Source organism: Gobio gobio (genome assembly GCF_949357685.1).
Source record: "Gobio gobio genome assembly, chromosome: 13".
NCBI lineage: Eukaryota > Metazoa > Chordata > Actinopteri > Cypriniformes > Gobionidae > Gobio > Gobio gobio.
In genome coordinates, this window is record NC_137106.1 from 18509744 (window position 1) to 18536898 (window position 27155).

A 27155-nucleotide genomic window follows, 5' to 3' on the forward strand; every position below is an offset into this window, starting at 1 on the left:
GTCATAATTATAACTTTTTATGTCATGATTAACCAAAGCATGATTTTCTTCTCATGTGGCTTTCATACTATTCATCACATTTACATATAAATAAATTAACAGACAGTACTGTAAACAGATTTGATCACGTCAGAGTCAGCAGACCCACGAGCACATGACTTCATCACGTGATATGTCGCTGCTTTAAATAGCCTTCAGCTACTTCTGTTGTTTATTTCCGCCCAAAGGACGTTTTGGGGAGCGAGACACACGTTTCTAAGAACATAACTGCCAGCAGACAAACGACAGGTAAGACTGGTATATCACTAAACTCTGCATTTAAATCATGAGACTGTATATTTATTTTCTTTTGACTTCCAAAGAGATATTCAATAAGGTCAAGGCGATATAGCATAACTTATCATATGAAAAGTAAGTTATCGTATCAGGGCATTACCGTTACATGACTTCATCTGTATTTGTCTGTTATCGAATGAAAGGTCAAAGGCTTATGCGGGCTTCTTCCTTTGACCTTTAAAATTTGGAGTTATTGTTGGTTTAAGTAAACCAGGCCTGCAGTTAAAAACGAAAGTATGAGAAATGGAAACCAGAGCTTGTCTTTGAACTCATGGGAATGCTTCAGTAGCTCTAGTTGACATTACACTGATAGTTTACTTGCAGATACACTATTATGTTTCAAACACAAACCGCATCAAACAGGTTGACTTTGCACTTTTTTTTAAAAATGGAAACTCAAATTCAAATGCCATGTTTATATGCGCCTTCATCGCACAGTTGGCTTCTGACGGTGTTCGTATATAATAAAGAATGTTTTTTTTTTTTTTTTTTTTTTACTGACTATAGTCATCCAGATACCTCTGGCTTTGGGGTCGGAGACCCGGAGTAGGCTTGCGTTCTGTTAATTCACGAGTTGTTCCTGTAAATTGCGCTGACTCACGCACACTTGATGTCAGTATAGTCATAGAGGAAGTGCAACCCAGCATGAGGATATTTGTGACGACAGTTGACGCTTATTGCATCTACAGGTTTTAAGGCCGTTAATAATTTAACGTTTTTAAATGGCATTAGTTCCCCAACCACTCATAAACCACTGAGTCTGAGGCCCCCTTTATAAATAAGATGCCTAAAACCTAAACCGCTTACCAGAGTAACTTAGTTGATCAAGTCTTGCTTGTCTTCTGTTCCATAACCAGTAAGCGGTTGAGCATGTGTGTCTTAAATGTCTAGAGCTTTCACTTCTGCATGACTGCAGCCTAAAGATGACACTACTGTAGGCAGTCAGGTGATCCGTTTCACCTGAAGATTGAAGAGGGCATGTGTCAGGATTAGGCCTTGGTTCAATTAGGCCCTTTAAGTAGCTTTTATAAATGTGCCAGTCAGAGAATAAACGAAACATTACTGGTGTGCATCTTGAGACCACACAATGGCACTGACATATTTTAAGATGTGTAAAACTACAAGTGTTACAATAGTTTTAGGAGCAGTTTGTATCCGAGTTATACGTGCGTGTAAAGCCTGTCTGTGTACAAGTGGGATTAATGGAGTCTTCTGGTTTTCAGAATGTGGCGGGCGGCTTTCTTGTGTGTGATCTCGGCCCTATCGGTTAGCTGGGCTCGACCTCAACTCGCTCCCCTGTCCCATGAGATGGTCAATTTCATCAATAAAGCGAACACTACTTGGCAGGTGAGATGTCCTCTGCTCTGTGATGCTCTAAATTGTGTTCTAGCGAGGATGACTGAGCAGGTTTTGGGAATAACTATTTGTAATGCACTTATACACTTGCAATTTAAAATTGACTTTTTTTTTTTTTTGTCTGGTGTTTTCACCTGTAGGCTGGACACAACTTCCGTGATGTTGATTACAGCTATGTGAAGAGGTTGTGTGGGACTTTTCTGAAAGGACCTAAACTCCCTGTCATGTGAGTGCAATGGAATTTGGTGTGGGACAGAATATAAATCTAAAAGGAGAAGTGCAACTTATTAACTTTGCAGTCATGGTGTACATATGATTGTCATGTGATTTGTGTTTTATGTTGGTTTCCCATATACATGCTTCCAGTTCTGCCTTCAAGTTCTAGTATATAACAGAGCTTGCTTTGTTTTTAACCAGGGTACAGTATGCTGTTAACCTGAAGCTCCCCACTAACTTTGATGCCAGAGAGCAGTGGCCCAACTGCCCCACTCTTAAAGAGATCCGAGACCAGGGTTCTTGTGGTTCATGCTGGGTGAGGTCTTCTCTCTGGTGCACACAGTATGACTTTGGATTGCAATTTGTCATGTTTTTACTCATGGTTTCATGGTTTTACACAGGCATTTGGGGCTGCTGAAGCCATCTCTGACAGAGTATGTATCCACAGCGACGCCAAAGTGAGTGTGGAGATATCTTCTCAGGACCTGCTTACCTGCTGCGACATGTGTGGCATGGGGTAAGAGTGTGCGCTAATGCAAGTTGGATGACATTTTTAAAGGCAGCTTGCTTAAATGGTTCTTCAAACGGTTGAATCTGTTTGACAAGAACAAGACTTTCACAATGCAGTGACTTTGATCTGTTCAGTTAACACAATTGCTTGAATAAAGGCTGGAATACATTACAGTTTAAATTTAAATGTAATTTGGCATCATGCACTAATTTGTTAATGATTACACAGGAACTGTGCATCATACACTTCGTAAGACACTGCCAGACATTCTGGTTGCTCCAAACAAGCTCATGACAGTGTTCGAAATTTTCAGAAATGTTTCATCCTCTTGGTTAACTTCAACTTTTTTTGCTTCAGCAACTAGCGTTGACTTTGCACAACTTTTTGCCACAATTTGCAGTCTGACCGAGGCTGTAGTGCATTCCAGCCTTGCTTTTTGATGCCCTTTTAGGTGCCATTTTTAATTGTTCTAATGTTCTAAAACCGTGTTTTAATCTCAGATGTAATGGTGGATACCCCTCCGCTGCTTGGGAGTTCTGGAGCACAGAGGGTCTGGTCACCGGTGGACTTTATAACTCCCATATTGGTTAGTGTTAAACTTGGGTGAGCATTTTAAGTGTGGAGCTTCAACAATGTTTTTAACAAGATTTATTTTTAGGCTGTCGTCCATACACCATTGAACCCTGTGAGCATCATGTGAATGGCAGTCGCCCTCCTTGTACCGGAGAAGGTGGTGACACTCCTAACTGCGAGAAGTCCTGTGATCCTGGCTACAGCCCTTCTTACAAGCAGGACAAACACTTTGGTAAGAACTCTGAAACAAATCAGTTCAAGTCACACTTCAACCACATTACTATAGACACTCGTAGTTAAGTTTAAGTAACAAAGAATTGCATTTTGTAATTCCAGAACTGTTCTTCAGTGTTCTCTCGCTTAACCAATGGGTTTTAGAATCATCGTGTTATTATACATCTTGTATAATAGCCGTTTTGTAAATTAAAAGGGAATCTTTTAGCATATTTAAATGGTTATACCATCTTGAAGGCCCCTTGGAAGTTTGCTGAGCCCCTCTAGACGGCCTTGGCCTCCTGGTTGAAAACTGCTAGTTTAGAGTTTTGAATGCTTCAAGATGTGAATTCATGAATTGAACGGTTCTTGTGTCATTCTAGGAAAGACATCCTATAGTGTCCCATCTAATCAGAATGACATTATGAAAGAACTCTTCAAGAACGGCCCAGTAGAGGCAGCCTTCACGGTGTATGAGGACTTCCTGCTGTATAAATCTGGTTGGTTTCAATATATTCATGTGTCTAGAGTGCTAATGCAGTGAGAATGGTTAAGGTTTTATATATAATTTTTTTTATTATTTTTTTTTAAATAGGTGTATATCAGCACGTGAGTGGATCTGCACTAGGTGGTCATGCCATTAAGATCCTGGGCTGGGGAGAGGAGAATGGTGTCCTCTACTGGCTTGCTGCTAACTCCTGGAACACTGACTGGGGTGATAATGGTGAGGGTCACTTATTTAGTATCAAGACATTGTTTCTTTTGTTTGCAGTTTGTTACCCAGCCCATTTTACACTGTGCAGGCGTTTGCTTCATCTGTACTATTTTCTTTTGTTGCCACTTCAGGGTTTTTCAAGATTCTCCGAGGTGAGGACCACTGTGGTATTGAATCTGAAATTGTTGCTGGAATCCCAATGTAAGCACAAAATGGCAAGAGCTGAAATGAGCGCACCGCTCAGAACGTGGACATTGAATGTCTTCAACTTTAAGCTGACTGCCATCCTCCGTGGCCATGATACAATAACCATTGCTAATCAGTGATTGAGTTTTATTAAGAGTCTTTTTAGATAAGGACCCCTGATCAGATATGTTTATTTTGAATTGAAGTGACTTTTTCATGCACCACGAAATGTGTAGTCCAGGTCATTGGTGTCAGTTTTAGACCACTGTCTATAAAGTTAGCACAACTTGATGCCTCAGCCACATTTTCAGTATGTTTGACTTTTTTAAAAATTTGCTTTTTAGGTTGAATGATTTTTACATGATTTGTTTTAATGCATTGTCTAAAGTGTAATATTAAAACCAATGTTTTGTCATTGTTTTCACTTGCATCTCTTTCCTTAAATGGTTTCTTTCCACCTAGGTAGACAATTTAAAGTTGTATCAGACATAAAAGCATGTGTGGCTTCTCACAACATATAGAAACCTACAATGCTTGATACTGGAAATTGGGTTTGAGTGAGCTTTTGTCTCTGGAAGTGCTGTAGCACTCAAAACCAGTCTTGAGACTTTTTCTTTGTCTCTGTCTTTTGTTTCAAGACCACAACGGCTGGGAGTTTACTAAATTGATTGATTTATTAACATGTAATGTGATTGGATGTAACTTGCTGCTTCAGATGCAATCAATTACTTATTTCTAATTGTATTGTCACTTCAGAAATTAATTAGGGATTGTCAATGTCACCCAAAATTAATACAAACGCTCACAAAATTCAAGAAATTGTTGCAAAAAGTTATTGTGAGATCTGGATTTATAATGTGATAAAATTACCCAATATCGCAAGCGCATGACTGCAAACATTAAATTGCTTTAACAAACTTTTTTTTTTTTCTTTTCCCAAACATCCTAAACTCAATACAATTGTAATTTACCAATTCAGATGTTTCACCTCTGTAGTGCAAAGAAGAATTGCCTTGCCTAAATTACTTAACTTATTTAAGTCATTGCTCAGGTGGTAATGTGGATCTCTATGAACTTAAGGAGTGCTGGTCTTGGTCTCAACACACATTGGTCTTGGTCTCAGATTAGGTTGTCTTGACTACCACACTACAATAAAGAGCTTCACTGTGTAACTTGAGCTTAAATTTATCTTTTGCATTGAGGCTCAAAAATCAGGTCTGGAAGCTCAAAATATACGCTTCACCTCTAATTGAACTGATTATTTTTAAAGGTGTATAACCAAAACAAAAGTTCAGTATAGAAATATGCCTAGAGTTGGGTACAAAATCCTAATAATGGTTATTTGATCTTGGCTGTGACTAGACTTTTGCATTAAATTGTCAGTAAATTAAAGCTTTACTTTCTAGGTTTGCATAGTTTGAACAGTGCAAAAAACAGTTACTAATTCAGATGGTTGTGTCTGGATTCCACAATGCAGTTGTAACTGTGTAATTTTTGTATAGTTCAGTGGTTTCACAAATTGTGTACAATGAAGCTAATATCATTAATGCATGCTTTTGGACTTTAAAAACAGTTTAGTATCCACAAATAAATTATCCATCAGTCACAGTACTGTATATGCAGCAGGTGAGTGGTTTCCAATGCATGGCAGATTTGAATATGTTTGAGAGACGTGGTGTATAATCAAACTGGTCTCTTAAATTGCACTTCATGCTTAATTTGGCATTACATTTCTGATTGCTCCTGATGGACTGGCATGTTCTTCTGTTCCTGATGATCATCTTGCAGCTCCTGTTCTTCTAAAGGCTGTAGCTGGTCATGCTGTTCTTCAAGCTTTTCAGCTATCTCGTTCAACTTCTCTGCCTGTGTGTGTTCTTTAGCTGGGTCTTGTGTCTCATTCTCATGTTCAGACTCTTGGTTGACCTCTGCATCTTGCTGGTGAGTTTCAGAATCTCCATTCTCTTGTTTTAAGTCCTTGTCAGCTGGTGGATCAGAGAGAACAATGCTATCATCTTGCTGATGTTCAATCGTGGAGGATGATAACAGCTCTGAAGGAGCCAGTAGTCCATCCTGGTTCATATCCTGAGCTTGTAGAAGGTAATCCACCAAAGATACAACCTAAAATGTACAGAAGTTCAAGTCGTAAAAGAACTCAAGAGATTACTTTGAATGTTACGGCACAACTTAACAGCACTCACAGAATCTGTTGACTTTGGCATGATTTCATGATATGTCAGGAAATCTGTCAGAAGTTGCATCAGTTCCAGGCCATCCATCTGCCCACTTCTATCATAGTCATACAAGGAGAAAAGGAAGAACACTTCTGCAACAAGAGAACAAATCATTAATAAGCTTATAAAAACCTAAGAGATATACTGTGTGTGTGCATTATATATATAACCTCCTGGGACCCAAGAATAGACTTTTGTCCACTGTAGTGGACATTATATTTTAGTGAATTTCTCTGACATCATACATGTCACATGTCACAGTCTGGATGTCCAGTAAAGAGCACATTCGGGGCTTTGCAGGGATACCAAATGTTTGGAGGTTTCACCAGGACAACAACTTCTTCTTGGTCTTTAAAAATGGCTGACATTAATGTTGAGCACTCTTATGGAAATATGATCATATTTTTTAATTATAATTTAAATCTGATTAATTTTCAAATTGTTTGTTATAAATCAACATCTCAGGAAAATGTTATGGGGTTTCTAATCAAAATATGACTTTCTGTTACAGAACAGGGCATTGATTTCATAAATGACCACTATAGTGGACACCAGGATTTAAATCATGTTTATCAGGCATTTTGGAGACATAACAAGTGAACAGGGAAAGAAATTACATATCAATATTCCTATGAAATATTAGATATTATTTTGAAAATGTTGCCAATTTTTCCTCCCATTATTACACTTCTTTTTTCATTACATGTTGCACCAAGAACACATTAATATGCAAATTAGATGCAGTGAATATATACATTGTATTGAATGGGAAAATCCAAGTATTGTCATTTTACCCACATATTTCATAAAGTAAAATGGTATATGAATGCCTTTCATTATATCTTTCATAACATAGTTAAGAATCATCTTTAAATAAAGTTTGTTTAAAAAAAACCCTGAAACCTAAAAATTGATTGATGAGTTAAAAATAAATCCCATTGTTTTTGCCTATACATGCAATTTCATGTCATTTAATTTTTTTAACAACTCAGTCCTGGTGTCAACTACAGAGGACATATCATAACATATGAATAAAATATCATTTTTCAAAAATGTTTTTTTCCATTTGTTTCTTATGCTCTAAACAATGCAATGGCATAAAAAAATACTAAATTCAAAAAACTTTTTTTTTCTGGGTCCCAGGAGGATATATATATATATATACATACACATACACTGATCAGGCATAACATTATGACCTAATATTGTGGTGTTCTCATCCCACAGATGCTCGATTGGATTGAGATCTAGGGAATTTGAAGGCCAAGTCAACACCTCAAACTTGTTGTGCTCTTCAAACCATTTCTGAAACATTTTGGCTTTGTGGCAGGGCGCATTATCCTTCTGAAAGAGGCCAAGGTGGTGCTTTCGGCGGTGGACAGGGGTCAGCATGGGCACCCTGACTGGTCTGCAGCTATGCAGCCCCATTCAAAACAAACTGCGATGCACTGTGTATTCTGACACCTTTCAATCAGAACCAGCATTAACTTCTTGAGCAATTTGAGCTACAGTAGCTTGTCTGTTTGATCGGACCACACGGGCCAGCCTTCACTCCCCACGTGCATCAATGAGCCTTGGCCACCGCCACCCTGTCGCCGGTTCACCACTGTTCCTTCCTTGGACCACTTTTGAATGATATTGACCACTGCAGACTGGGAACACCCACAAGAGCTGCAGTTTTGGAGATGCTCTGGCCCAGACGTCTAGCCATCACAATTTGGCCTTTGTCAAACTCGCTTAATTCCTTACACTTGCCCATTTTTCCTGCTTCTAACACATCAACTTTGAGAACAAATGTTCACTTGCTGCCTAATATATCCCACCCACTAACAGGTGCTGTGATGAAGAGATAATCAGTGTTATTTATGTCACTTGTCAGTGGTCATAATGTTATGCCTGATTGGTGTGTGTGTATATATATATATACATATATATATATATATATATATATATATATATATATATATACATACACACACACACACACACACACACACACACACACACACACACACACACACACACACACACACACACACACACACACACACACACACACACACACACACACACACACACACACACACACACACACACACACACACACACACACACACACACACACACACACACACACACACACACACACACACACACACACACACACACACACACACACACACACACACAATTACAAACAAAGTCCCTATTATTAATATTTCATATATACATTTACGCGTTTCACAGCAAGGCACAAAACACTATAATTTTGTCCCTTATTGTGTAATGTGCAAATGCAATAGAAATGTACTTTACTTAATTATTTTGAATGTCCTAAATGTTGAAATTCATCATCAGGAACTAGTGAACCAGGAACAAAAGGGAGTAAAATTTGCTTAATAGAAAATCAATGCAAAATTGAAAAGCACAAATGAGTAGTGGAAATAAAAGCAGTTCATTGAGAGCATGTTAATAATGAACTATTAACCTTGCTCCCTGGTGTTCAGCTCTGGACTGGTCTGGCCTTCCTTCAGGCTGCTCTTGATGTAGCTTTGCAGGAGCCTGTTATACAGAATCAAATATCAATGGCCACTTTAGTTCTGCCTTATATAATTACATTATTTATATAGGAAAAGGATCACAGATCTGAATTTATACTTGAGACACTTTAAAATTTACACTTTAACGGTAAATACTGGCACCATTGTGTTAAAAATGCACTATATAGAAAACTGCACAACTTTTCTCTAAAATATGTTATGACATTTTTAAAATAAGATGGAAAGCCCAAGAAACATTTTGTTTTTGTCACTTTTTTTTTAGCTAATGATTGTTCAGCATGTCAGTGTGTCAGCTGTGGAAATTTCAGCATTATCTCTGATGTGAAAATGGACTCTGAACCTTGGGGCAACTGTACTACCTTGTTTGATCAGTAAAAACAGTAAAGCACAGCGAGGTGTAATCAAAAGAGATAACCTGCGGTTTTCTTCGCTGGATCCAAAAGGATTAGGGAGGTCTGGTGCGAGGATGTCGTCGCTAGAAAAACGGAACAAAACATCAACATCAGAAGAAAAATGGCCCATGTTTGTTAAGAAAAAATATGTACAAATGTTTCACGCCATCATAATGCAAAGATTCTGATTCTTGTCATTTTACCATTGGCTCTATCTATCCTAATCAAAATGATGTATCCGCTATGGTAAATCTAATACATTAATTCATTTAGTTGAATTAATTAATATAATTATTAATCAAATATAATTAATATGAGGTCATTCAATAATTCAATAATAATCCATTTGATAGTCTATTTGATTTGTCTGGCATCATTTAATTATTGTTACATTTACATAAAATATTTGATTTAACATTTTACTTTGGCATTTTCCAATATATAATAACAATAACATGTTTAAATACAATTTAAAATCAATTAAAAATATATCAAATTTTCTTTGCTGTCTCTTTTATTACATCTAAATGAGCAAATGCTACCATTTATTGTGTTTCATAATAGGCTATATGTCGGATGATATATCACAATGCTGTACATGCTAGTGTAAAGCCTGGGGATACTGCAGTATAGTGTAGTACTGTATAGTACAGTCATTGTACAGTACACTAGCGCGTTATAGCGGCCTACCTGAGGGGTTTCTGGGCTTGTGGAGCACACAGGCTCAGTGAAGGGAGGATGAGGAAGAATAGAAGCCGTGTTGTGATCATATTTACTGCTCCAATGGATCGCTTTGGCACACCTGTCACCACAATCAGTCAAGACGGTCAAAGAAATGATCCATGAATCGCTAGAGAGGCAAAAACGCCCTTTACAGCAATCAATCACTCTAATGATACGGCAACTAAATGTAGTACTGTATTAATCAAACACAATGATTCTTTCGGATATGAAGAGTCTCACCAACACCTTACACTGCGACAATGAAGTCTGTTCTTCTTTTCTTTTTATTTGCATTGTACTAATGGATGCTAGTATAGTGAATTAATGACTACCAAGGCAAACAGTAAGGTTGTAACAGAAATGCTATGAGTGAAATAAGACTGTACCTCTCGCAGAAGCGGTTAGCGGTCGCTCCATGATGAAACCCACCCCGGCTGATTAGAGCAGCACAGCCCCGTATGTTTGCATCAGTGACGGGCTACACGTGTATTCCGTGGACGTGTCGTGGCCCGGATAAAATCAGCTCCTCCTCGAGCTCTCCACAATCCGCCTTCAGTTCCACCATCGCCACGTAGAGTCGCTGACACTGCATTTACAACGTGCAATTCCTCCGCATGCACCGCCTCTTATCTGCAGAATCTTATCCTTCACTTGGGAGATCCTGTTAGCAAATGTCCCGTGTAGGTAAGGTCTATTTCTTATCGTAGCTTTATGAGAATATATGAACTGAACATCAGCAGAAAGGGTGTGGTTTATTTCTTGCATTTAAAAGTGTGTAGGCTATTGCGCAAATGCCAGCTGCTGCTCACATGTCCAGCTACTGCTAAATAAATAAAAAAAAACATAAATAAATAAATGATTGTTTGTTATTTCGCATCCACTGACATATTCACACCGGCTTGAGCTGTAGATGCATAGGCCTACATGATACATGCAGAAGTCAGACCATCAGACAACACACATCCTTCAGTGAAAACAGCACGTCCCAAGTTTTGCATAATTTGGCCACAAGGTGGCACGCAACTACAATGGTCAGTGAAACTCATTCAACAATCTATCTATCTATCTATCTATCTATCTATCTATCTATCTATCTATCTATCTATCTATCTATCTATCTATCTATCTATCTATCTATCTATCTATCTATCTATCTATCTATCTATCTATCTATCTATCTATCTATCTATCTATCTATCTATCTATCTATCTATCTATCTATCTATCTATCTATCTATCCATCCTCTTAATGGTTCTAAACAGTACCAAAATAGGGTTCTTCGGCTTGTAACAATAGCAGAACCCTTTTTATAAGGTTCCATAAAGAACCATGCTTTAAAAGTCCTATATAGGCTAGAACTTATATAGCACTTGCTGTTATAGCCTAACCTTTTTAATAACAGATTAGTTTTATTAACATTAGTATAGTAATGTTATTAACATTAGTATTATTAATGTTTATTTTTAAATATTATTTATTAATATATATATTTTTTTTACCCCTCGATCTGCCAAAAAAGTGCTCTAATGATTAGCTGAATACAATGATACATAACAATTGATATTGAACATGATATAGATGTAATGAAGACCAAGTTCCAGTGAAATATCTTCGCAATCCTTTATGATTTCTTGACGTCCTTCATTATGTGTGTATTCTGAGTGGCAGTTTCTCTCTTCAGGTGATGAGGTTGTGAGATGTGACAGCATCTGAAATATACAATAGAGTTACAGTGTCTTTTCCATTTTTTTCCTGTAAAAACAATTGTTTATGAAGGCCAAGGATCATACATTTTATATCCCTGTTACTTGGTGGAGAAGAGAAGATAATTATCCTCACCTGAACAGAGCTGCTCACACTTACATGTTCTGTTAAATTAAAAAGAAAAAAAGACATGAATGGTAGGAAACCAATTACAATTTGAAAATTTTTAGACATTTTAAGTAAGAACCTTTAAAGAACTATCCATCTGTCTGTCTGTCTGTCTGTCTGTCTGTCTGTCTGTCTGTCTGTCTGCCTGTCTCTCCGTCCGTCCATCCGTCCGTCCCTCGAAATCAAACTGCTGCAGGTTGTGGATTTCCTCTCTACATCAATTGGACTGGGAGAGCCATGATGTGTCTGAGCCAGCAAACCAAACCACATCAACGGTTTCCTTCAAAGGATCACCTTGGCTTGTAGACACACACATTAATCGTAAAAGTCCACTTAGAGTTAGTGAAGTAATCGATTCACTTGTTGTGTATTAACTTAAAGTGCACGAAAGATAGTAAAACAAAATCAATACCTGCCTTCCCCGCAGTCAGTCATATACTGTAAGGTAAATCTAATGTTGTTAGAATATTTCCTCTCATTGTATATCATCTGCCTAGTACATCATTGATCTCTGCAGAGGACAGGGGTCATTGGGAGCGTGTGCTCTGTTGGAAGCACATGGAGGTAAAGCCATTATTTGTATTTTACCCAAGAGTACAAATGTTTCCATAGCGTCTTCATTGTAGCAAGTCTGTATGTAGCAATAATGCACAAATCTCAGCCGATCAATTTTTAGAATAAACGTTTGATAAGGTTGTTTTTCACTGGTTTGATAAGATAGTTAGTAACACATGCATGATAATAAATTGATCAGATGACCTCTTTGCCGTATATATATATGTATATTATGTGGACGGTGTTCGATTTCATAACAGCTGTGCCTGTTTCATGTATTTCTTTCGGTACCATCTGTTCTGTCCCACTGCCAGATCAGCCAAAAGGCTATTGTGTCTTTACAAACATTTTATGCTAATCCTGCTAATCCAGTGCTATAGCAACCAAAGGTCAAGCATCAGGTCAAGCAATGCCAATAACGCTGATGGAATGTCTAAGAAATGTATTTATGCTACATATATAAGCTGCATATCTCAAGAACATATTTTGTCAACAGCTGCAGTACTTTAAAAAATCATTTGAAAATGTTTGCAAATCTTATTGTTAAAATTAACCACAAAATACTTGATTTTTTTGGTAAATCCAAATACAGCAAAGTGATCTGACAAACAATGACAAATTAAACACCGCAGCAAGGAATGATTAAGGAATGTAGTTAGTAGGGTCAAACAAAGGAGAAAGGTATCCGTTAGCATTCTCATTCATCTCAATGACACTTGTGTGGCTGATGCAGGACCCCACAGAAGTGTGTGATGGGAAATCATCTATATTCATGGGGACTCAGGGCTGCCGCCAGGCTATTTTGAGTCACTCACCTGAGCTGTAAATGCCATGTGACCGATCAATCTATGTAAGAAATCTATATAAAAGACAGAGAAAACATGAGTCTATTTTACACCCTTTACGAAAAAGAAGTATACATCAAGTTCCTTTACTTAATTGTATTGTATTACTTTAAATGTATTCCTTACTTTACTTTACTGTTTTTTGTTTTGAAGTCCATAAAAGTGCATCTATCCATCATAAAAGTGTTCCACGTGGCTCCGGGAGGTTAATAAAGGGAGATATATATCCAGCTTAGGGTTGCCACCCGTCCCGTGAAATACGGAATCATCCCGTGATATAGGCTACAACTACACCGTTTTTATTTAAAAAAAATATTAATACATGTGTAACATGTTGTAGCCTAAAGTGTTTACCATTTGACTGAATAGATAGGCTACATGTTAGTATTAATTCCTTCACATTCATGTTGTTACAAATAATACGGACACAAATGGACACAAACACTGTAGTTTATTGTTACTTCAACTATACTACTATTTCTAAAAAATCTATTAATAAATGTGTAACATGTTGTAAAGTGTTTCCCATTTGACTGTATATTCAAATGTATTATTTCCTTCATGTTCATGTTGTTACAAATAATACTTAGACACAGAGAATGTGACATAAATTTTCAAATGTCAAATAAAAATTGCCATTTAAAACAAGGCCTTGAACAAGCGAAACATGTTTTTCTGAATGAAAACAAATAGGGTGAATTCAGGGTGATTGGGGCACTTTTTGCCATTGAGATGACTTGGAAAAAGTGTCCCAATCACCCTGAATTCACCCTAGGCCTAGGACATTTATAAAATATTTCTAAAATAATAGGTTTAAAACGTATTTAAACAACTCAACAAACATGCAAACAACACATAATAATCTTAAAACACAAAAACTTGTGACTTTTAAGCCCATATCATGGCATTTCTGCAGAAACACTTGAAAAGATGAAAGTCTTTTCATCCCTGAAAACGAAATGGATATGTCAATTTTATTAATTAATAATTATTTCATAAAAAGACAATAAATATCTTTTGATTAATGCAAAAAAAGCTTTAATGGTAAGACGTAAAAGATGTGAACAGATTCAATATTCGTTCACCACATCATGACAGAAATGTCACACACAACTCAACATATTCTCCTTCTGTTTTCGTCTCATTGGCTTAAATACATGTTTCACTTCTTCAGGGATATGAACAGAAAAGTGACTTTATTTAAAAGTATTACTGTTAAATATTTTAGACATCGATTCTGACTAAAATCCATGTGAAAACAGCTTATATTTAACAAAAGAGCGTCACTCACTTCTGAAACTGTGGTGTTGTGGGCCTGGGCCTACGGCTGCATAATATTGAATAAAGGCCTTCTGAAGAGAAGAGATGCGTTTGTGTAAGGAAAATATCCATATTTAAAACTTTACCTACTGTAATCTCTAACTTCAGCTAACTGTCGTATAAGCACGTTCACGAGAGACGTTTTAGCGTATGATGTAGGACGCAGGCGTAGCGTAAGTTCCGGTGACGAATATATATATATATATATATATATATATAATATATATACAGTGAGGAAAATAAGTATTTGAACACCCTGCTATTTTGCAAGTTCTCCCACTTAGAAATCATGGAGGGGTCTGAAATTGCCATCGTAGGTGCATGTCCACTGTGAGAGACATAATCTAAGAAAAAAAATCCAGAAATCACAATATATGATTTTTTAACTATTTATTTGTATGATACAGCTGCAAATAAGTATTTGAACACCTGTCTATCAGCTAGAATTCTGACCCTCAAAGACCTGTTAGTCTGCCTTTAAAATGTCCATCTCCACTCCATTTATTATCCTAAATTAGATGCACCTGTTTGAGGTCATTAGCTGCATAAAGACACCTGTCCACCCCATACAATCAGGAAGAATCCAACTACTAACATGGCCAAGACCAAAGAGCTGTCCAAAGACACTAGAGACGAAATTGTATACCTCCACAAGGCTGGAAAGGGCTACGGGGAAAATGCCAAGCAGCTTGGTGAAAAAAGGTCCACTGTTGGAGCAATCATTAGAAAATGGAAGAAGCTAAACATGACTGTCAATCTCCCTCGGACTGGGGCTCCATGCAAGATCTCACCTCGTGGGGTCTCAATGATCCTAAGAAAGGTGAGAAATCAGCCCAGAACTACACGGGAGGAACTGGTCAATGACCTGAAAAGAGCTGGGACCACCGTTTCCAAGGTTACTGTTGGTAATACACTAAGACGTCATGGTTTGAAATCATGCATGGCACGGAAGGTTCCCCTGCTTAAACCAGCACATGTCCAGGCCCGTCTTAAGTTTACCAATGACCATTTGGATGATCCAGAGGAGTCATGGGAGAAAGTCATGTGGTCAGATGAGACCATAATAGAACTTTTTGGCTGGGTCTTCCAACATGACAGTGACCCGAAGCACACAGTCAGGATAACCAAGGAGTGGCTCTGTAAGAAGCATATCAAGGTTATGGCGTGGCCTAGCCAGTCTCCAGACCTAAACCCAATAGAGAATCTTTAGAGGGAGCTCAAACTCTGTGTTTCTCAGCGACAGGCCATAAACCTGACTGATCTAGAGAAGATCTGTGTGGAGGAGTGGGCCAAAATCCCTCCTGCAGTGTGTGCAAACCTGGTGAAAAACTACAGGAAACGTTTGACCTCTGTAATTGCAAACAAAGGCTACTGTACCAAATATTAACATTGATTTTCTCAGGTGTTCAAATACTTATGTACTGTATCATACAAATAAATAGTTAAAAAATCATACATTGGGATTTCTGGAATTTTTTTTTAGATTATGTCTCTCACAGTGGACATGCACCTACGATGACAATTTCAGACCCCTCCATGATTTCTAAGTGGGAGAACTTGCAAAATAGCAGGGTGTTCAAATACTTATTTTCCTCACTGTATATATATATATATATATATATATATATATATATATATATATATATATATATATATATATATATATATATATATATATATATATATATATATATATATATATATATATATATATATATATACAAAATGACAAAAATGCTTATTTAAAAAAAATGTCAGACCGACTTAGAAGCTTTTGCAACTGAAGTCTTCGTATATATATATATGTATATACATCATCATGGAATATGATAGGCCTACTAAATTAATGACCACAATAAGCAGATGTTTTTAAAACCCTATACAGAGAGGACTAATGGAATTCTTGTTTAGCAAAAAGGAAATTAGTGCCAATAAGTAGAGCATGATAAAGGTGATGAGTATATTCTCACTGTTCTGACTGGTGTGAACAGCCCTTCTGTACACTATGCATGAGCTGCTCTTTTCTCTCTCCGATCCCACTGGGTTGAGCAGCACAAACAGAACCCGGTCAGAAAGTGCTGCTGGACTGGGACAGACATTTTTCTCCCAGTCAGTGTTATTTAAGGTCAACTGGGTTACATTCAGGGCACACAATTTACAAACACATTGAACACAAACTAAAACGCAATATTTAACAATAGTATAATCAATAATCAGGCACATTATTAGAAATGATTATTAGAGATGATTAGCTTAGCCTTTTAGCTTAGCTTAACCTCAAATGAAAGACAAGTACTTTGTCAACTAGCTTAACCAGCTAAGAATTTCATGGTTAACATGATGGCTATGTTGCTCAACCAGCACCTAGCCAACAATAGGCTACGCGATAAAGTGCGTATTATAGGCTATGCACACGAAAAACATATGCACGCCAAAACTCATTTTAGCGTATACATTCCACAACATTGCACATTCATATTATTTATACGCATTTTCCAGAAAACATACAAATAAAGATACTTTTAGATGTTTAATTTCTATTTGGAGCATTGGGATCGCTAGACGAGGGCTTAATTAACACATTTTTGAGAAAACCTCAAAATCGTCTTTTTGTCAATTGTTTTGCCTGTAGCTCGGAATTATCCAGTGCGCATTCCGGCTCATTTTGCCAGAACAGGTCACATATATTGTTTTTACAATAATAGCCTAATTTAAATATATATAAAAAAAAAAAAAAAAAATATTAATATTTTATAATAACAACAATTACAGTGTTTCTCGATTGCTTAAACAGATTTCTTGAAATTATGCCTAATTTTCTCAAAACTCTAAACACAAATACATAACTTCTCACCCAATTGCCCAAACTTTCTATTTTCAGGTCAAAATCAGGCTCTCCACTCCAAACCATTGCCCTCAGACATTACACACAATCCCTCAAAAACACACACACTACAAAATAGTCTTACACACTGGTGAGATAAATTCAAAACAATACCACAAAAACAGTAATAAGCTATGTTGCTTATGGTTTGGAAAACCTCAGGGTATTGGTAAACCAGTGCAAATAGAGGCTGAAGTTATCCCAAACAACAGCATAGCGAGGCTGCTCTGGTTGTTCTGGCTGGAAAACATGCTCTCTTAGACCATCAAGGAAACCAAAGAGGAGCAGTGTGTTATACTGTCCAAGAGTATATGGCGGTGGAATACATTCACAATAGCCCTATGGCCAATTATGTTCTTCCTCCTTTCTCCTTCCTTCTCTCCCTTCACATCTCTCTGGATCCATTGTTCCAAAACTGAATGAACTGACTCAGGCCCTTTTAATCTGTCAATTGAAGGTTCTGATTGGTGTGTGATTCATTTAGAGTGTTTCCACCTATACAATTGTGTGTTAACTGAGCTGAAGCTGTGCTGACGTGAGTAAACAATATTGAATGCTAGTGCTTTCGAAATGGCCACATGGTGTAGGCAATGAGAAATGAAGGGATTTGCGTTTCACAAGTTCACACTTACAAATAAGTCAGATAGAATAAATGGTATGCATATTTGACATGCTGTCCGAGGAGAGGGCTCCGAGCTCAGTATTTGGCCCGAACCCAGAGTACTCCCCCGTATCTCTGCTAGGAAAGTAACCAGGTGAGAGTGAGGAAGACGGGGTGGTGGAGGGATGCTGAAAACCTGTCAAGGTACATTGGTGAGTTGACTGGGTATTTATATGATCGTCCTCTTGTGCTGATTGGGTAGACATGTTGATTACTGATTGCTGACTGCTTGTTGGAATGACATAATGATTGGATAGATCATTTGAACGTGCTCCTCCCAAACTTTGTTAATGAAACATGACATGTGTCAAAACAGTGGAATAGTGTATCGTTTAGGGAAATGGGGTTGCTTTTTGATAAATGGCATTATGGTTTTGAAATTTTAGTTTAAAAGCCTGGTTATAGCTGGTTATATGTGTTTAAGCAATCGAGAAAAACTAATATAATAATACAACAAAGGTCTATTATCACAATGGCTTTCCTCTCTGTTTACATGAAGCAGTGTGTGAATGTTTTGCTTTCTCACCAGACATCACCTCAAGGGAAAGAGAGCTGTGTTTGTGTGAGGAAGTGTGTCACTTGGCTGTCACTCAGACTCTGGATTAACTGACAGCGGAGGTTTGCTGCATCATGGGAAGCTACTGTACAGGCTGTCTGCTTGAATGGGCCACTCAGCTCCCTTGAGAACCAAACGCCTAACCAACAGATCGACTAGTGGGAGCTGCTGAAAACTCAACATTCTCTGGGCTCTCATTAAGGGAACCGCTCATGAATAGAGGAAAAGGCAATATTGGATTTTTGTGTGTGTGTGTTTCATCGATCAACACTGTATGTGTAAAGGGTTTCTGGATTTGATTTGCTTATAATATTGCTGAAGTCAGATGATATGTGACTATTAATGACGTTTGTCGAGTTAAAATCTATTAAGTCTGAGATTAGCAGTTTCGGATGTAGTGCCGCATTGGTTGTTCTGCTGTAACATCAAAGACCTGGACACTAGAGAACCCCTCGGAGGCGTCCCACCGCTGCTGCGGAAATATCCACACTTCAAACTCAGGAGGCTTTTTGCAGTGTGCAGAGGTTTGGCGGGGAAAATCAATGCTCAACTGCAACAAAAAAAAATATATATAAATATATATATGCTGGTGCTGGTCATATAATTAGAATATCATCAAAAAGTTGATTTATTTCACTAATTCCATTCAAAAAGTGAAACTTGTATATTATATGCATTCATTACACACAGACTGATATATTTCAAATGTTTATTTCTTTTCATTTTGATGATTATAACTGACAACTAAGGAAAATCCCAAATTCAGTATCTCAGAAAATTACTTAAGACCAATACAAAGAAAGGATTTTTAGAAATCTTGGCCGACTGAAAAGTATTAACATGAAAAGTATGAGCATGTACAGCACTCAATACTTAGTTGGGGCTCCTTTTGCCTGAATTACTGCAGCAATGCGGCGTGGCATGGAGTCGATCTGTCTGTGGCACTCCTCAGGTGTTATGAGAGCCCAGGTTGCTCTGATAGTGGCCTTCAGCTCTTCTGCATTGTTGGGTCTGGCATATCGCATCTTCCTCTTCACAATACCCCATGGATTTTCTATGGGGTTAAGGTCAGGCGAGTTTGCTGGCCAATTAAGAACAGGGATACCATGGTCCTTAAACCAGGTACTGGTTGCTTTGGCACTGTGTGCAGGTGCCAGGTCCTGTTGGAAAATGAAATCTGCATCTCCATAAAGTTGGTCAGCAGCAGGAAGCATGAAGTGCTCTAAAACGTCCTGGTATACGGCTGCGTTGACCTTGCACCTAAAAAAACCAACACCAGCAGATGACATGGCACCCCAAACCATCACTGACTGTGGAAACTTCACACTGGACCTAAAGCAACGTGACTTGTGCACCTCTCCTCTCTTCCTCCAGACTCTGGGACCCTGATTTCCAAAGGAAATACAAAATTTACTTTCATCAGAGAACATAACTTTGGACCACTCAGCAGCAGTCCAGTCCTTTTTGTCTTTAGTCCAGGCGAGATGCTTCTGACGCTGTCTGTTGTTCAAGAGTGGCTTGACACAAGGAATGCGACAGCTGAAACCCATGTCTTGCATACGTCTGTAGTGGTTCTTGAAGCACTGACTCCAGCTGCAGTCCACTCTTTGTGAATCTCCCCCACATTTTTGAATGGCTTTTGTTTCACAATCCTCTCCAGGGTGCGAATATCCCTATTGCTTGTACACTTTTTTCTACCACATATTTTCCTTCCCTTCGCCTCCCTATTAATGTGCTTGGACACAGAGCTCTGTGAACAGCCAGCCTCTTTTGCAATTACCTTTTGTGTCTTGCCCTCCTTGTGCAAGGTGTCAATGGTCGTCTTTTGGACAACTGTCAAGTCAGCAGTCTTCCCCATGATTGTGTAGCCTACAGAACTAGACTGAGAGACCATTTAAAGGCCTTTGCAGGCGTTTTGAGTTAATGAGCTGATTAGAGTGTGGCACACAATATTCAACATTCAACTCTTCAATATTGAACCTTTTCACAATACTCAAATTTTCTGAGATACTGAATTTGGGATTTTCCTTAGTTGTCAGTTATAATCATCAAAATGAAAAGAAATAAACATTTGAAATATATCAGTCTGTGTGTAATGAATGCATATAATATAGAAGTTTCACTTTTTGAATGGAATTAGTGAAATAACTAAACTTTTTGATGATATTCTAATTATATGACCAGCACCTATATATATATATATATATATATATATATATATATATATATATATATATAGTTTTTTTGTTCAGTTTTTTGTTTTATTTTGTGGTGCTGTCTTCATCAATTCTGGTAAATATAAATAAAAGTTCTCCCAACCTCAAGACTGCTCCTTATTTTTCCCTAGCAAATGCACCATGGTAACAGTTAAAAACAGACCAGTTAACAAAAGGTAGAAGGTACAGAGAACAACGTTGTGTAGGAAGCCAGCAATTCAAATATAGTATGCTAACTTCCAAACCCCTTTGCTTCCAGAGCCAGAGCTACAAGCAACAATACATTTATCAACTGAAATAAAATAAAATAAAACACTTAATAAATAATATAAAAGTAGTGTGTGTGGGGGGGGTGGGATGTTATGAACATGGCCATCCAATTTTACTAGCTTTACGTAAGTGTGCAATGTGCATGTTAAAAATGAATCCTCTGGGAACAGCCAGTGTTTATTAAATAATATATTATGACATTTACTTCCCATGCTGAATTATAAATGAGAACAAACACATGTTCAGTTTGATATTTGCCAACAAATTTCTCTCAACAGTTAGTCTTCATCATAGATAGATAGATAGATAGATAGATAGATAGATAGATAGATAGATAGATAGATAACTAGATAGATAGATAGATAACTAGATAGATAGATAGATAGATAGATAGATAGATAGATAGATAGATAGATAGATAGATAGATAGATAGATAGATAGATAGATAGATAGATAGATAGATAGATAGATAGATAGATAGATAGATAGATAGATAGATAGATAGATAGATAGATAGATAGATAGATAGATAGATAGATAGATGAATGGATAGATGGATAGATAGATAGATAGATAGATAGATAGATAGATAGATAGATAGATAGATAGATAGATAGATAGATAGATAGATAGAAAGATAGATGGATGAATGGATAGATGGATAGATGTGGTCTGTTGAATTTGAGTTGTTGAAGTTCACACAGGTTGTGTTTACAGATATAAAGTCTGGTGTTGTTTTTGTTCGGGATGTCCTCTGCCGATTGACCCTGATGAGACTAGTGGCATAGCAGGAGGATTTAATGACTGGAAATGTTCTTTCACACTGTGGCTCTTGTTTTCTTTGGACGCTCAGACATGCTTACATAACATCTGCTCATGCTTGAAGTGCACAGTCCTGATTGGCTCTCGATGACGGCAAGATTTACCGTCAGCTCGGACTGTATCAGCGGCAGAGTTATGGGAGAAGACCAAGAGCGGGATCAATAAGTGTATATGAGTGGCGCATGTTTACGGTAGCATCGCTCTTTCCCACAAGGACTCAATCCAAGGGCCCAGTTTCCCACAAAGGCCTGATCTGAAGGTCTTCAATGCAGGAACAATAGGATTTTCTCAAATTCTGTTAGACATAAAAACACCCTCAATCTCCTGAAGAATAAGAATATTGGTTTGTTTATTTCGCTTATTTAAAAGCAAAGCACTGAGATGCAAAACGGTGTAGAAACATCACAAAGAATGCTCAGGAAATGCTCGTAAAAATGCTGTTGAAAATAAAATAAATACAAAGCTATAAGCATAACAAGAAAGATCCAAGCTTAAAAACCAAGACTTTTAGCAGTTATCGGTTTAAATGTTGAAGACAGAGCAAAGGCGAGACAAACATAATGTTATACAGTTAGTATGGCACTGCTCTTTTTGCTGACAATGTGTTAAAATCTAGGCAAGAAGATTGTGAAAAATATTTTAGTTTTTCCAGTTCTCAGTGTTCTTAAACAAGAAAATATCACACTCAAATGCATATATCTTCATTTTTACAGTGGAAAAGTGTAATAAATTGGATGTTTAGCTGGTGTCGAAAATCTTTCCATACATACCCATCACTGGTAACCTCACAATACACTATGAGGAAATACTACCGGCTAGGTTTCAGCTGATGCCAGTGCCAAAAATAAAGCTTTTCCAATTAAACAAAAAGTTGTTTTTCTCTCAGTCTGTCCACTGTAGGTTGTCTTATGCAGGCTAACTATCATTATGGTATATTATCCACTCGGCATTGACACAAAGCCTACAATCATTTGACAGAACATTCATTGTCATTCTCTACATTTAGACCTCAAAACGGCACATTATGGCAAATGTATGCTATTATTAAAAACATGAAAAAATAGTTGCTTATGACAAAATAAATTATAACTGAACAGTCTGAAAAGTCATAGCTTTTTTTTCTAAACAAAAACATTTCTCTTTGGCCATTCCTCTGGTTACTGGTTTCCACAAGATACATTAGGCTTATAAAGGGAAATTTCATGAGACATTCTATCAACATTTAATCACCCTTATGCAGTTCCAAACGATGACTTTTGGGATTGAATCTTAAACCGATTTCAGATCCAACTCGAATAATCAAATGAAGATTTCCAACATTCTTTAAAATTTCCCCTTTTGAGTTACACTGAAGAAAATCATACAGGTTGGGAACGACATGACAATTGTCGTTTTGGTGTGAACTATCACTTTAAATCATGTGCAGGCAAATAATGCCATGTTACATTTCTAGAAATATATTTATGCATTGCATTACCACACATCATTCTTTATTCAACAGGCAACGAATGATTAATGATTATGAGATGGTCGTATGTCCAATTACGACCAGTTCTATCAGAAAAATTGCATTTGCTCACAAAATCATGCTATTGGTGCACATCACATCCAAAATCATAATCAAACAAGGTGAGATGCTTAGACTGTGTCATGTATTCTCACAACTGCTCTTAAACAGAATGTGTATGCAGATTTTTTAAAAATCCATGTGCTAATGCAAAGATATAAACTCAACTGGAGAGCCACCAATCACAGCTGCATAAACGCTCAACCATTCTTGCCTGATACCCTGTAATAGTTCATGAACAGATGCTCACATATGCTGGGTTTGCGAAAAATGTTCAGTGTTTGGACAAGATTGGCGGTTTATCCTCTGAAATAACAATATATTTCAATTGCATGTATCAGAGTAGCAGCTTCTGGGAAGTCTATTCCTGGTGATTTTAAGGCACAAATATTATTAATTGGATAGTAAAAGCTGCTGTCCTGCTTTGTTCAGGAACACAGACTTCATCTTAATTCCTATAAAAATGTAGACAGAATCATTTCACTGGCACAAGGCATAAAGTCACCATCTCACTGATTCCAGTGCATTGAAAATGGTGATAAAAGCACATCCACATCCAGGAAAGATATAGCGCTGTGGTCAAACAGTTGTAGACACAAATGTATCTTCCTGTTCCAGTGTTTTAGCATTTGAGATGTTCAATGATGGAGATCTCGCCGTGATCGTGGCAGTCCGGGGTGAGGCCGTTCAGGTACAGGCTGCCATTTTTGGTCAGGGTCGGGAGACCTTCTTTCTCTAGTTCATCTGTGAAGTTTACGGACAGAGTCCTCTTGCATGGCATCATGTCCTGACCTGGATTTTGGCCCAGCTCTGACGACAGCTTGCGCTTGATGTACGCTGCCCGCTGAAACTTGTCGTAAATTTCCACGCTCAGGCGGCGCCGTGTCTCTTTGAATTCTGCTGACACATTAGCCGTCCATTCTGCAGCGTGAGCGCGGAACTCTCCCACCTGGAACAGAAGGAATTGTCAGTGGGACCAAACGCAGTCAAGTGTCATATGGGTTTAGAAGCATTTAAGAGGTGTAAATCAGAACTTCAAAAAACTGTTTTCTGTGAAAATGTTTCAGCTCGAGGGAAATGGGGATGATTGTGCAGCTGGGAGTGTTATAGAAAGTAATTTGGGCCTGCTGCTATAAGACCGTACAACTCATCCACCATGAGCAGATTTTAGGACCTCCTCATCCCAATCTATAGCAGTTATTGGGTTTATCATGTGCAACTTGAAAACATTTGAGCAATTTATGTGTCTGACCCCAATAACTGTCTCTTGATTTATGTTCACAAAGTGCATGTACAATAGATTGGCATGTTGTGCAAGCTATCATACAATTTTTACTTGTTTATGAATACTCTATGCAATATATTTGTGTGTTTATATTAATATTCTATACCGTGTATATTGTTGCAACATAAATGAATACTTTTATACAGCAAGGAAGCATCAGATTTAGCAAAAAGGCTGTTAAGACTAAATTCTATTTCCAATAATCGTTCTATTCATCAAATAATCCTGAAAATAATGTATCAAGGTTTCCACAAAAATACTCTTTTCAACATTTATAACAATACAATGTTACTGCTAATAATAATAATAATAATGTTTCTTGAGCACCAAATCAGCATATTAAGATGATTTCTGGTTTATCATGTGACGCTGAATACTGGAGTAATGATGCTGAAAATTCGGCTTTGTCATAACAGGAATAAAAAATATATTAAAGATATAAAACACTAAACATTATTTTTAATTCTAATAATATTTGAATACATTTTTGAATACATTTTCAGCAGAAAAATCTGTTATATAATCTATAAGAAATCATATACTGTGCTGATTTGGTACTTAACCCTTATTATTATTATTATTATTATTATTATTATTATTATTATTATTATCACAGTTGAAAATGATAGTGCTAAGTGTGGAAACAGTGTCTTTTTCAGTTGCTGAAGTATTGAGTACATTTGCATTTGCAAGTCGCCGTACGCTTTCAAGTCAAGTATTGGTTTTAAAAATGCAAAACACACATTTTGTAAGTGATGCACTATTGGAAACTGCTTGAATGCATAAGCTGCCAATTCTGCACATGAACAAAGGGTTTGAATAAACACAGCATTTTTTAAGAATAGTCACTTGTTACACAGTGGCAAGAAAAAGTATGTGAACCACTTGCAGAATCTGTGAAAATGTGAATAATTATGCGTCATGTTTCCTTCTGGAGCATCAGTGAATGTTTCAACCTTTTTTAATAGTTGTGTGTTTGAGTCCCAATTGTCAATTGTCCTCGGTGTGAAAAGATGGATCTTAAAATCATACAGTCCTTGCGGGAGAGGGTTAAAATATGCAAAAGATGCTGGAAAACTGAAGAATGTGCAGGACCTGGAGGATTTTTCTGAAGAACATTGGGCAGTTTAACTGCTCAGGACAAACAAGGGACTCATGAACAACTATCACAAAACAAATAAACAGCCGTGGATCATCCAGGGAACGACACACAGTATTGGGAATTAATGGTTCAAAAACATTTGAACAGGGTTATTTTAATAAATTCTATTAAATATATATTCTATCTACTATATATGTAAAAAAAAATGTATGTAAAATATCTTATTCAGGACAGTACTAAATAAAAAAATAACATGCATTTTGTATGATCTCCTTCATTTAGTTAAAATTATTCACATTATCAAAGATTCTGCAAGTGGTTCACATACCTTTTCTTGCCACTGTATATGTCTTTACAGGAATTTTGGACACATTTAAAACATCCTACAGTGTAACTGTCTGGCTGTTAATGCAAATTTAGGATCAATAAGTTCCTACCTACCTACCAAACCTCTAAAACATAGTACAGTCACATAAAACTATAGTCTCTAATGTTCTCAGCATAAGGTTTGAGATTCTCCTGATGCACCATTACCAGAAAGCCCCTTAAAACACATTATAACACTCTAAATTATTCAGGAACAAATTGTTCACTATGAGCCTAGACAATGTCAAGACAATTTGCATGGGTGAACAACAGTAGTTGTAGGAGGGGAAAAAAAACGAATAAAAGAGTAACAAGAAAATCTGAGAAAATGTAATAAGGAACCTTTGCTTTCTTCTCAAATGAGGTCATTAGATGGCAAGTTGGTTCTTTACAGGACTCTTGAAAAGTTCTAATTTGAGATGTTTATTCCTGATATAGAGGAAAATAAGCGTGTGCTACACAACACCTTTACAGCATTTAAGAAACCCTGAAAGGCAGGGCCGGCTCTAGCTCTTTGGTTGCCCTAGGCGAGATTGAGTTTTGCGCCCCCAGGTCTCTAGAATCATCCAAACAAAACAAATCTTACAACAAATCTATAGTTTTTAGTATACTTAGTCAAACATAATAAATTTGATTATGAATAAAGATTGATCTGTTGAAAGCAGTTATTTTGAGTTAGATGCTAAATGTTCTCCTCTTATTCATATTTGACATTGAAGGGGTGCATACAACATATTTGCCCACCGGCAACTATAGTTGCCACAGATTCAAATACAATTTTCAAGAAAAAATACAAAAACCTGGGGAAAATAAATGCAG

The 27155-nt window shown here is 37.2% G+C and overlaps 3 protein-coding genes across 3 annotated transcripts in view; 1 reads left to right on the plus strand and 2 right to left on the minus strand.

Annotated features, from left to right (window-relative positions):
* Positions 1 to 148: 148 nt before the first annotated feature.
* Positions 149 to 4526, plus strand: ctsba (cathepsin Ba). The gene is made up of 10 exons (XM_079833503.1): positions 149 to 288; positions 1560 to 1683; positions 1833 to 1918; positions 2110 to 2224; positions 2310 to 2425; positions 2920 to 3005; positions 3078 to 3224; positions 3589 to 3705; positions 3801 to 3929; positions 4052 to 4526. Exons 2-10 carry the CDS (start codon positions 1561 to 1563, stop codon positions 4123 to 4125), a joined length of 993 nt encoding a protein of 330 aa, XP_079689629.1. The 5' UTR covers positions 149 to 288; position 1560; the 3' UTR covers positions 4126 to 4526.
* On the minus strand, positions 4276 to 10984 carry cgref1 (cell growth regulator with EF-hand domain 1). The gene is made up of 6 exons (XM_079833504.1): positions 10400 to 10984; positions 9981 to 10092; positions 9314 to 9373; positions 8826 to 8899; positions 6305 to 6429; positions 4276 to 6224 (listed from the first exon to the last, which is right to left on the minus strand). Exons 1-6 carry the CDS (start codon positions 10428 to 10430, stop codon positions 5832 to 5834), a joined length of 795 nt encoding a protein of 264 aa, XP_079689630.1. The 5' UTR covers positions 10431 to 10984; the 3' UTR covers positions 4276 to 5831.
* An 11359-nt stretch (positions 10985 to 22343) lies between these two features.
* The window catches only part of kcnk2a (potassium channel, subfamily K, member 2a), a 32340-nt gene continuing 27528 nt past the window's right edge, over positions 22344 to 27155 (minus strand). Inside the window, exon 7 of the mRNA XM_079833362.1 lies at positions 22344 to 24532. Within this exon, the coding sequence (XP_079689488.1) occupies positions 24206 to 24532 (327 nt within the window). The 3' untranslated portion in view covers positions 22344 to 24205. The remainder of the gene's footprint in view (positions 24533 to 27155) is intronic.